Here is a 13,235-nt window from a genome sequence, read left to right as displayed (position 1 = left end):
CCCCCTTCATCCACACACCCCTTCATCCACACCCCCCTCATTCACACACATGCACACACATACCCACCACCTCCTTCCACACTCATCCACACACACCCTTCATCCACACACATGCGCACACACACACACACACACACACATCCTTCATCCACACTCATCCGCACACATGCACACACACCCTCCACGCACACGGCCATGCACTTACGCACACCCATTCAGGCACACATACACGCACACACCACACTCATGCATCCAACATCCCCCCCATTTTTGACAATCACCTTACCTTTTCTGTCAAGTTTGTCATCCAGTTTGGCGTTTTCCACCACCAGCACCGCCGAAAAGGACTCCGCCATGCCATATTATGTATCGTAATACGGCGGGCGGAGTCTGGTTGGCGTGGCAGTGCTGGTGGTGGAACCGCCTCTTCAACTCCATTGGCAGGCCGACGGAGTCAGATTTCAGACCCGTGAACGGGCGGAAGTCCTTTCAGGACTCATAAAAAGGCAGCCAGCAGACCGACAGTGTTAAAAAGGCCACCAAAGTCGTAATGAGGGCTGAAGGTGCTCATTTCGACTTCAGCAGTCTTCGTAAAACACTGCGGGCACCAAAAGACCGCAATGCTGGCAGTCTGAAGACCGCCATATTAGAATGTCGTACCAATTTCTGCCCAATTTCGGGCAGAAATCCAACACCATCGGCATGGCCAACGTCGTAATAGAGGCAGTTTCCATGCTGGAACCTCCATGCCAACAGGACACCGCCCGCTGTATTACAATCCGCAACACGACGCAGCAGTGTCCTGCATGGCAATGAGGTGCGGGCAGTGGAATGCCCTCCCAGACCGCCACCTCGTTGAAGCGGGGAGGGTGTTCTGTGAATGTGTGTGGTGTCTGCGTGTGTGTATGAATGTGGGGGGGAGGTGTCTGTGTGTGTGTTTGTGAGTGTATGCCAAGGGGGGAAGAGGGTGACAGATTGAGTGAGTGCATGCATGTGTATTTGTAGGTTTGAGTGCATGCATTCGAGTGTGTGTGTCTGTTTGAGGTCATGTGTGCGAGTGAATGGGTGTATCTGAGTGCCTGTTTGGGTGCAGGTGTGTGGGGGTGTTAGACTTTTCATCCTTGGCGTGGCCTAACTTAACTTTTTGCCTCTGTTTCCCAGCTTGTTGATGTGTGCTGATTTTGGTGTTTTTGTTACTCTGGGCACTTTATCACTGCTAGCCAGTGCTAAAGTGCAAGTGCTCCTTTACAAAATGTGTATGTAATTGGCTTATCCATGATTGGCATATTTGATTGATTAGTAAATCCCTAATACAGTGCACTAAAGGTGCCCAGGGCTTGTAAATCAAATTCTACTAGTGGCCCTGCAGCACTGTTTGTGCCACCCACATAAGTAGCTCTGTAATCATGTCTCAGACCTGCCACTGCAGTGTCTGTGTGCGCAGTTTTTAACTGTAAATTCGACTTGGCAAGTGTACCCACTTGCCAGGACTAAACCTTCCCTTTTCGTACATATAAGGTACCCCTAAGGTATGCCCTAGGTAGCTCCAAGGGCAGGGTGCAGCGTATGGTTAAAGTAGGACATATAGGTTGTCATTCTGACCTCGGCGGTAAAAGGCGCTTACCGCCGGTCAGAAGACCGCCATAACACCGCCGCGGTCGCAGTAAACCGCCACGGTCATTCTGACCCGCAACTGGCAAACCGCCAAAAACCCGACATCCACAAAAGTCCGCCACACCAAAGGTCAGCGAAAAAATGGCGATGACCAAACCTCCACCGCCACGCCAACAGATATACGCCCATGCCATTCCGACCCACGAATCCACGCGGCGGTCTTTCAACCGCGGTATTCCATTGGCGGTACACACCGCCGCGCTCAAAATACACACACCCTTACAAAACACTACCACATTGGACAATTTGAAATACACACACCTGATACACATACACACACCACTCCCACACACCCAATACTATATAAAACACACACCCACATCACCCACAAACCCTTACGACAAAAATTGCGAATCAAGGACAGAGAGAGACTGCACAGCTTAGAGTAGACCATCACACAGAGGCCAATCACAACATCACCCACACAATGACAACGCACAAAAGGCCATACACCACCACACACATCACACTCCACAACACATACAACATCCCTCACCTCATCCACACCACCCCATGGCACCCCAAAGACACCCCAGGTTCTCTGACGCAGAACTCAGGGTCATGGTGGAGGAAATAGTACGTGTAGAGCCCCAGCTATTCGGGGCACAGGTGCAGCACACCACAATTGCTAGGAAGATGGAGCTATGGCAAAGGATAGTCGACAGGGTCAACGCGGTGGGACAGCATCCACGCAATCGGGACGACATCAGGAAGAGATGGAACAACCTACGGGGGAAGGTGCGTTCCATGGTATCAAGGCACAACATTGCGGTGAAGAAGACTGGCGGCGGACCCCCACCTACTCCCCCAGAATTCACAGCATGGGAGAAGGAAGTCTTGCACATCCTGCATCCTGAGGGCCTCGCAGGAGTAGGCGGAGGAATGGACTCTGGTAAGTCAAATCGTAACTACTACTTCCCACCCCACCTGCATGCCAGCACATACCCCCACCCTCACCCCCACCCCATCACACCAACTCCTTGCTAATGTCCCACCATCACAACCCACCCATCCCAACACCTAGACCTGCATGCGGCCACAAAGCATGGACACCCATCACCAAAGCATGCCCACTGCACATACACATCACCCCCACAAGCCACCCTCACAAAAGCCCCCACACGGGAATGCCTGCACTTGGGTACACGGATACCCACCCATCACACGAAATGCCACACACAGAACCAATAACCATACCCTTATACCCCTGCAGGACCCGAACGCCACCACACCGCCACGGAGGGTACAGAGATGTCCATCCCACCCCCAGAAGAGGCCCCCAGCGATGACAGCAGCTCTGTCGACCTGGACCCAGATGACCAGCCCGGACCATCGGGGACCTCTGGACAGTCGGTTCCCCACACACAGCCACAGGCTACAGCAGACCCAACCCCCTCTGGGAACACCAGCACAGCTGCCACCCAGCGGGCCCTGTCTCCAGGACACGTCAATCAGCGGTGTGTCCGCCACTACAGGGCACCCATGTTGACCCACCACCCCAACAACAACAGGGACCTGGGGGCAGTGGTAGTGGGCACACCGTCCAGGGGACAGAAGCCCAGGGAAACAGGGGAACTGGGAGGGCTGCTGTGCGACAGGGGGGGGACAGGCCCAGGGAACCGACTCTCCAAGAGGCCCTCACCACCATCATGGGAGCATACCACCACTCCCAGGAGACGATGGCGACGGTACTGGCCAGGTTCCAGGAGATCCAGGCACAGCAGGAGGAACGGTACATGGGGTTCAGAGAGGAACTCAGGAACATCGGTTCCGCAATGGGGACCATAGTCCTGGCCCTTAACCAGATAGTCACCACATTGCGGGACCATGTGGCACCCCAAAGGGCCCCTGTCACTAGCCTGGACCAGGAACAGCCTACCACCTCCGCCGGCGCTATTGGACAGGAGGCCCCCACACAACGACAGGCCACCAGAACCCCACCTCCTGCTGAAGAACAACCACCCCGCAAGCGGAACCTGAGATCACACAAGAAGACAGAGTAGGATTGCAAGACCCCCGTCAGCATAAGATACCCCCTGATGTCATCCCACTGTCCCACATTGTCACCCTGTCCAACCTTAAACTGCCCCTGCTCCATCCTTCCACAGGCATATGGACAATGCACCTGTGCGTCTGAGAACTGGACTCTGCCATGGACATTACTCCACCCCCACCCATCACCGTTTTACTATCATGTACCTATATGTAGTACTTGAAATAAATCACTTATTGCACGTACAATAACAGGAGTCTACTTATATTTTACTATTAAGTATCACACATAACGGTGCTATTATGTTCTGTGACATTGTGATGACAACATACCAATGACAACAATGTGTAGTCCATGGGCAAACAAAGCAGAAGTCACGCAGTTGGTCAAACAGCTCTGAAAAGTGAATGGAAAGTCACAATTCAGTTAAAAGGAAATGGTGGGGTACACAGAAAGTAGAGATGCAGGAGGCCTGAAGTAAATGTAAAATGGCGTGGGTGATTCTTACCTGTGTGCTACTGAAAATACTGTTGTATAACTGTGTCCCTGTTGTCCGTGTCGTCCCCGTCGTCTTCCTCCTCTTCACTCTCCACAGGCTCCACAGCTGCTACAACACCACCATCTGGACCATCCTCCTGCAGGAAAGGCACCTGTCGTCGCAATGCAAGATTGTGAAGCATACAGCAGGCCACGATGATATGGCACACCTTCTTTGGTGAGTACATTAGGGATCCCCCTGTCATATGCAGGCACCTAAACCTGGCCTTCAGGACCTTTCTATTATCCTCCTAGTTCGCCCATGGGCCTCATTGTACCGTTCCTCTGCCCTGGTCCGGGGATTCCTCACTGGGGTCAGTAGCCACGACAGGTTGGGGTAACCAGAGTCACCTAATAACCACACACGGTGTCTCTGTAGCTGTTCCATCACATAGGGGATGCTGCTATTTCGCATGACATACGCATCATGCACTGACCCAGGGAACTTGGCATTTACATGGGAGATGTACTGGTCTGCCAAACAGACCACCTGGACATTCATCGAATGATAACTTTTTCTATTTCTGTACACCTGCTCACTGTCTTTGGGGGGTACCAAAGCCACATGGGTCCCATCAATGGCACCAATGATGTTTGGGATATGTCCAAGGGAATAGAAATCACCCTTCACTGTAGCCAATTCATCCTCCTCAGGGAAAACAATGTAGCTCCGCATGTATTTCATCAGGGCAGAAAACACTCTGGACAAAACCTTAGAAAACATAGGCTGAGACATCCCTGATGACATGGCCACTGTTGTCTGAAAAGACCCACTTGCCAAAAAATGGAGTACTGACAGAACCTGCACCAGAGGGGGAATCCCTGTGGGTTGGCGGATGGGGGACATCAGGTCTGGCTCCAGCTGGGCACACAGTTCATGTATAGTGGCTCTGTCAAGTCTGTATCGAAGTATAATATGTCGTTCTTCCATTGTCGACAGGTCCACCAGCGGTCGGTACACGGGAGGATTCATCCTTCTCCTCGCAAGTCCCAGCGGACGGTGCCTAGGAAGGACAACATGGAGCACAAAGTCAAGCAACCCACAGGTACGTTCACACAGCTTGCACAGTAATTGATTCACAATGCAGTGAAAGGCCTTTATGAGTGGCAATGCAAGGCCTAGGCCTGTGTGACGCAGTAGACATTAGGCCATGTGGGCCCTTGAAATGGCGGCTGCCTGACCTGAGAAGTGTGACAGTGGGATGTGAGGTCAATGCGCTGGCGTGGCACACCGTGGCGGTAGGCGGTCGAAGACCGCGGTGCGAAGCCGCATTGGTTAACATTGAACCCTATGGGTATCAGGAGCCAATGACGATGTGCGCCGGCGGTCGCGGTACGCACTGCGGCGGTACGCACCGCCGCGGGCGTGACCGCCATTTTCTAGCTGCTTAATCACTCGAGACCTGATCATCCACAGGAGAGGACCTATACTGCAAGTGCTGCTGTGACCTCGGTCTGGAAGAGACAATGGCTGCTGCGACTGGGGAAAGGGCCCCTGCCTTCACTTCTGAAGAGTTGGAGAAACTTGTGGATGGGGTCCTCCCCCAGTATGCGCTACTCTACGGTCCTCCAGACCATCAGGTAAGTACACTGGGTGCACGTTGAATGAGCTATGCCTGTGTTGAGTGGGGTGGATGTAAGATGGTGGGGAGGGGAGCGAATGAGGAGTGCAACGCACGACAGATGAGAGCATGTGCCACATGGCAAGGTTGGGGAGGGGGGGCCAATCACATCTAACATGCAGAAAAGTGATGATATTTCCTTTCTCACCCTGTACATGTCAAATAGGTCAGCGCCCATCAGAAAGTCGACATTTGGCGTGCCATCGCCAAGGACGTCCGGGCCCTGGGGGTCCACAACAGATGGGGCACCCACTGCCGAAAGAGGTGGGAGGACATCCGCCGCGGGACCAGGAAGACCGCCGAGTCTCTGCTGGGGATGGCCTCCCAACGTAGGAGGGGTGCCAGTCGTACCTTGACCCCCCTGATGTCCCGGATCCTAGCGGTGGCCTACCCCGATTTGGATGGGCGCGTGAGGACATCACAGCAGACACAAGTGGGTGAGTATCAGCACATTCTGCTATCTTTGCGCGCAGTGGAGGTGTCTGGGTTGGGGAGGAGGGCTGTGGGTGACTTTAGGCCAGGGCGCTTTCTGTAGGCTAGTTCCCTCCTTTAGGCATGGCCCTGTGCCCCCGGCCGCCTCCTCTGTAGGGTGCCAAGTACAGCTATCCATGGTCCAGCATCACCCATGTGTGCATTTGTTGTCCATAGACCTGTAGGCCTAGTCACAAGTACTGAGTAGTGTACCCCGATTGCGCGGCGTAGTGCAGGAGGCTCCTGTGTCTGTCCTCTCCGACAACGGTGTTGACAATGCATGCACTCAACCTGTCTTTATTTCTCCCCCCACCCTTTTTCTTTATCTTCTTGTGCATGTGTGCATTAGCATCATCAGGCGGAGGAGAATTGGCATCGGAGCACGAGGGAGCTGCAACTCACATGGCCCCGGTGGGCCATGCTACAGACACCGAGTACACCAGTGATACGGAGGGCGAGGGGAGCTCCACAACGGGGACCCGTGGAGACGTCAGCGACACCGACACGTCCTCGGAAGGGAGCTCCCTTGCGGTGGCGGCAACATCCGTGCCCACTGCCACAACAGGTACAGCCGCCACCCAGCGCACCAGCCCCGCCCTCCCAGCAACCCCTCAGCCTTCGCTCCGTGCCCGCTCGCCCAGGAAGGCGGGTATCTCCTTCGCCCCAGGCACCTCAGGCCCTGCCCCAGTTACCCCGGCTGCCCTCAGTGAGGAGGTCATTGACCTCCTGAGGACACTCATTGTTGGGCAGTCTACCCTCTTGAATGCCATCCAGGGTGTAGAAAGGGAGGTGCATCAGAGCAATGCATACCTGGAGGGCATTCATTTGGGTCAGGCTGCCCATCAACGATCGTTCAATGCTCTGGCCTCAGCACTGACGGCAGTCATTGTCCCTGTTTCCTGCCTCCCTCTTCTAACTGCCTCCACCCAGTCCCATTCTCCTGTTCCTCAGCCTATCCCATCCACACCATCAGACCAGCCTGCACACACCTCAACACCCAAGGGCAGCTCATCCAGACATAAGCACCACAGATCCCACAAGCATTCACCCAAGCAACATCCAGATGCAGACATGGCAACAGTCACTACCACCTCTGTGTCCCCCTCCTCCTTGTCTCCCTCCTCCCTCCCTGTGACGTCTCCACTCACACCTGCATGCACACCACCATCAGCCAGTACTCCCATCACCAGCACACCCTCCAGTACAGTCCGCACACGTGCAGTCACCACCCCCACTGCCATTTACACGTCCCCTGTGTCCTCTCCCACTGTGTCTGTCACCCCCTCTTCCAAAACACACAAACGCAGGCAGCCACCCACCCAACAGCCATCCACCTCACCACAGCCTACGACACAAGCACCTGCACCCAAAGACAGCACACCTGACTCTCCTACAACCACATTCTCTTACTCCACTCCCATAACCACTACACCTAGGAGAAACAACGCAAGGTCTCGCTCGTGAGTGAAATTGATGTATCGCAAGGCCTTTTTGATGCAAACTCGCCCATGCAGATTATTTTTGATGCAATCAAGGTAGATTTTCACACTAACAGTGTTAGTGTGTGTTTAAAAACTACATGAAAACTATTTTTGCTTTTTAATTGATAACTTGATTTTTGTAGTGTGGATATTTTTCATTTTGGTCTTGTTTTGTTTAGTTAAATATTCTCTATTGTTCTAAACCTGTATTGTGTCATTTTGTATTGTTTTCATTATGTTACTGTGTGTGTTGGTACCAATACTGTACACCTAACATTCTGAAGTTAAGCCTACTGCTCGTGCCAAGCTACCAATGGGGTAAGCAGGGGTTAGCGGAGGGCGATTCTCTTTTACCCTGACTAGAGTAAGGGTCATTGCTTGGACACGGGGTAATCTGACTGCCAATCAAAGACCCCATTTCTAACAGGGAGTATATGCTAGCAAATGCATGGGTGAGTGGGGGTGTGTGAATGTGGTTGTGTGGTGGTGTGTCTGCTGGTGACAGAAATGGAGATTCCTGTTGCCTGGTGCATGACCGCCTGCTGGCGGTCTGCTGAGTCGTAACACCTCCGGCCTGTTGGTCCAACCACCGTGGTGGTACAGGCGGCGTTTCAGCAGTTTGGCTTTGGCCAAACCGCCAAAGTCGTAATATGGCGGTCTTTTACGCCAGCCGGGTGGCGGTAAGAATGCCACTGCTAGTCTGGCAGTCCATGGACTGCCAGACTAGTAATGAGGGCCTAAGTCTTTACAGATACTTTACAATCTGCTCTTTCATTTCTACAGGGAATTCTCCACCCTCTAACAGAACTTTGACTGCATCATCTCCATGCTGCACTTGCTCCATGAGTTAGCAATAAATGCAAGGATCAAGTTTGAACAGTACTGGCTTACATACAAAGTTGTCTATCATAAGAACTTCACACCTTCCTCTCACTATCTGATCTATGAACCAAAAGGCATGTGTAGTCAAATTCAGAACACCTCCCACCAAAGTGTTATAATTCACTGGTGCCACTACTAATGTCTTGGACTCTCTACCACTATCAGAGTCGAATCGGCCTACTATGAATTAAGGAAGTGTATAAAAAGCGATCACTTCTACCTCTTATTGAAATAATGCCAAGACAATAATGGGAAGACTGAGACACAATCATTTCTCCTCCTCAGGACTTTTCCATGGACGTCAAAAAACCAAGGATATTACTGATACTTCATCACGCATAATTTACCTCAAAATACTTTAGCAACTGCAGAACCAGTTGGACCCTGCTTGGTCCTTCATGTCAATCAGTCACAATCAACTATTACATATACCTAGAAGTTTCATCCATGCACAAGCCATTGCTCCTTCAACAGTGAAGCACTCTGCAGCTAATCACATCGCATGTTACAGGGGAGGATCCTGTCAGAGTCTGTGGTTGCCATTTGGTACAGAGAGGAAATTATCAGAAGTTACTTCATCCCAAGATGGTATAAAGAAGCCCTCATGGCAACATTTTGATTATTTCATTTAGATGAGTTCTCTATATCTTTTGCATAATGTCAAAATCTACAGAAGACTTACTTTAACCCATGAGCTTCTCAATGATCAAATAGAAGTTCTTTCTAATTTATCAGAGCAAGGGAGGTTGGCCAGTACATGAAAAGAGTCTGTGTCAAAACGTCATCGCATTAGGAATCTCAATCTCTTATTCTTGTTGCACATCAAGACCATTTTAACACAATCCACATATCACCTTAGTATTTCTCTCCTAGATCCCACCTCATTCTAACAAGAAATACAAATGTATTAAGAAGTTAGAAGAGGAAGGTTTGTGTCTTACCTGAAGGCCATTGTGAACCAAACTATTGCCAAAAACACAGTGTTTCTTCTGTATTGTCCAGCAAAGCAAAACAACATGTTTTCCCAGATCTAAAGTAAAATGAGAGGTTCTACATTATTCACTGATGTGTTTCCATATCAAAAATCTGTAAACATCATTCCAAACAGCAGGCAAGGATCTTAGAGTACAACATAAAATGATCTTCAATACTTTCTCATAAATTGTGCACAATGTTGCCAGAAAATATACAGGGACTCCTAGTGTGAGCTTTATGTGGATCTTGTCTGGAAAATAAAACAAAAGAGTATCTAAGTGACTTCACAAATCACTTTTTGATATGGTGTTTAAGTACCCTAAGAATTAGGCTTTATTAATACAGAAATATGGTGGTGCATTTAAAGTATGTGGCTACATTCAGCATTCTGGTTCCTCAAGCATCAACAATATTAAGATCAAATAAACTCAGCATGTTTAGGTTTTGAGTGTTTCAGTGGTAAAGAAATGAAGCATCTCTTTGGTTGAGTGATTTTGTGAATCTTCACCTATGACAAATTTCCAGTTTTTGCTTTGTAAAGTTTAAGAGTTACGAAAAGCAGGTTGCAATCCACATCCACAAAAAGTAGGTTTTGGTGTAGAAAGTTCGTAGCAAAACTTACATTTAAGGGAGAAAACATCCCAACAAATACGATTCAATTTCAATTTTTTTTTTGATAGAACATATTTCCCCTAAGTGAGGTAGGCACACTTCACAATTTGATGAACAGTTAGTGTTGTGCATTTCACTTGATTCCACAGGGAAAAGTATAAATTGTGCCAACATACCTATGTTTTGGATCTCTATTATCAAGGAGCTCCATTCTACGTCTCCCTTTAGAGATTGAAATAGGTACACTTGGTGGCAATTCCCGCCATACAATGAGGATTAGAAAACCAAAAGATAACAGAAAATGTTGCTGTTGGTGGTACCTGCTTAATGATGGTCATGAATCGGACAAAGCCACGCTGCATCCAAGTACCTGTCGAACTCTGGATTTCAATGAACTCATCCATTTGCTTTGGAGTCTTGATGTGAGCGACCTGAAAAGAGTTGAATGGGAAAAATATATAATGAGTGAAAAAGGTATGACTTACTTCAAATGAATGAGGAGCATATTGGCTCAACACATTTTCTTTTTATGCAATTATAGAATTATAATATTATTTTTAGAAAATAGTGCCTAATGTTGGTTTGGCTTAGTTAGCATAACTAGGACACATTAAAAAGAGTACTTTTCACATTGCAGAGAAATGCATGATTATATTTTTGTTCACAAGCTGCACGTGTTCACATAACTCATTTTTTTTCATGAAAGGATCACAATTCAGCTTCAAACCATAATCTCGGTCTTTGTGTGCACATTTAAATTCACTATAGCTTCCTCATGAAGGAAGAAAGGTACTTGAGTTGCAACATTGCAAGGCTATGTGCTAATCCTCATTGTTATGAATGTGAAGAAGCAGCTATTTTGTTCCCTTGTGTTTAGCTTTAAAAAAAATACAATTTCTTATGTGCAAGTAACATTTTCAGTGTTTCCCATTTACTTCAAATCATGCCATGAATCGGTGTATTTTCTTAGTGCAGTACATTAAAAAATATGGGCTTTTTGGAGAATAGCCAGAGACATCTTACAAACAAGATGCTTACCATTTCAGTATTTAGGCCTATTTACTATTGCTAATTTGATTGATTGCCAGGTGTGCCTTTGCATGTTTAAATATTGGAAGACACATGGAATTTAATTTTGCATTATTATGATTTTGGCCTTATGCTAATCACCTTATCTAACTAACTTTTGCTTTTATAATGATACTTTTAATTTAATGCATTTCAGAATACTGAGAAATAGAAAAGGTTTGCTGTGCATGCTTTCTTAATGGTCTTGACTGAGATTAAAGTTCAGGATTCTTCCTTTCCTGGCCCTTGAGTATTTGTAACTAAATAGCAGTAGAGCGTTGTAGGACTCTTGCTCTGTATATACTATATCAAAGTGAAATATAATGTGCACAGAGTCCAAGGGTTCCCCAAAGGCTTAACAGAGGCTAAGGTAGATAATACTAATGCTCTCTTTTTTGGAAGTGTGGTCGAGCAGTTAGGCTTATCAGAGGGAAGTGCAAAGCATTTGTTGTACACACATAGACAATAGAAGAAGCACGCACTCAATGACTTAACTCCAGACCAATGGTTTTTATATAAAAAAAATATATTTTCTTAATTTATTTTTAGAACCACAAGATTGAGGTTGCAGATAAGTTATTCAATAGATTCATATTTCACACATGTATCAGCAGTATTTTGTTTGAAATCGATAAGGTGAATTATTGGCAAGAATCTGTTTTAAAATGGACAAAGTGCAATTTTCAGAAACAGTTCCTGGGGGGAAGATTTGTTAGATAATTTTGCAGGTAAGTGCAACACTTACAGTTTCAGTCTCTGGGTTTTAGGAAGTCCCCTGGTTGGGGTTCAAGTTCAGCCCAAGCACCCACCACCAGCAACACGGGCCGGCCAGGTGCAGAGGTCAACGATGAGCAAATTTAACGTGAGCTCCTATGGAGACAGGGGGTATACTCGAATCAGGTCTGCCTGTGACTCGGAGGGCAGACCAGGAGGGATTAGACGAGCACTGGAGGGGCCACAAGTAGGCACCAAAAACACACCCTCAGTGGCACAGGGGCGGTCGGGTGCAGGGTGCAAACAGGATGTCAGGTTTTCAATGTTGGTCTAGGAGAGGACCCCGTGGGTTACTCAGATGCTGCGGGCAAGGTCCAGGGGGGTGTCTCGAGCACACCACCAGTTGGACAGGGAGGAGGGCCACATGCTGAAAGTAGGTGCACCGGATGTCGGTTTTTCCAAGGCCTCGGGGCTGCGGGTGCAGTGTGTCTTTAGGCGTCGGATATCTTTGTCAGGGGCTTCGCGGTCAGGTTGGTGCTTGGGATTCCCTCTGCAGGCATCGTCGTGGAGGGGTGGAGAGTCCAACCCAGGGTGGGCACTTGCTCGTTATCGCCTGAGGACCCTCTCTAGCTGGGTGGACCACCTGGACACAGGCGGTGGGTGTCGAGTGCAGTGGTCAGGACACACGCATCCGGAGTGAAGTGGGAGTCCTTCGTTGTTGGTTTTTCTTAGACAGGACCACTGTCCCCAGGAGTTCTTGGTCCTTTTAGGTGCAGAGCAGTCCTCTGGAGCTTGGCAGAGGTTGCTGGTCCTGCTGGATGTGTCACTGTTCTTTTGCAGGTTCTTTGAGGCAGGAGATAGGCCAGTAGGGATGGGGCCAGGGCAGTTGTCTTCTTCCTTCTTCTCTTCTGGGGGTTTCAGCTAAGCAGTCCTTCTTCCTCTTGTATGTCACTAGGAATCTGGGGAGCTGGGTTCAGGGAAGCCTTTAAATACAAGATTTAGGTGCGTTACTGGTATTAAAGGGCAGAAGCTAATGGCTACTTTACCTGAGGGTGGCTAAACCCTCCTTGTGTCCACTCCCTTTGGGGAGGGGGAACATTCCTATCCCTATTGGTCAATGTACTCCAAACCAAGTTGGAGGATTCTGCAGGGAGGGGGTCACTTCAGCTCTGGACACCTTAGGGGTGATCCAAGCTGAAGTGGTCA

General features: G+C 49.0%; 1 protein-coding gene across 3 annotated transcripts in view; it reads right to left on the bottom strand.

The window, feature by feature from the left end:
- SV2B (synaptic vesicle glycoprotein 2B) overlaps nucleotides 1-13,235 on the bottom strand; it is a 506,854-nt gene that overhangs the window by 98,156 nt on the left and 395,463 nt on the right. For all 3 annotated transcript variants that reach the window (XR_011201358.1, XM_069222743.1, XM_069222744.1), the window contains 2 exons: nucleotides 10,568-10,678; nucleotides 9,602-9,690 (listed from right to left, as the gene is read on the bottom strand). Coding sequence is in view for 2 of the 3 variants with exons in the window: in XM_069222743.1 (XP_069078844.1) it covers nucleotides 9,602-9,690; nucleotides 10,568-10,678 (200 nt within the window). In the remaining variant the exon portion in view is untranslated. The remainder of the gene's footprint in view (nucleotides 1-9,601; nucleotides 9,691-10,567; nucleotides 10,679-13,235) is intronic.

This window comes from Pleurodeles waltl, chromosome 3_1, assembly GCF_031143425.1.
Source record: "Pleurodeles waltl isolate 20211129_DDA chromosome 3_1, aPleWal1.hap1.20221129, whole genome shotgun sequence".
NCBI lineage: Eukaryota > Metazoa > Chordata > Amphibia > Caudata > Salamandridae > Pleurodeles > Pleurodeles waltl.
This window is presented reverse-complemented; position numbering and strand designations above follow the sequence as displayed.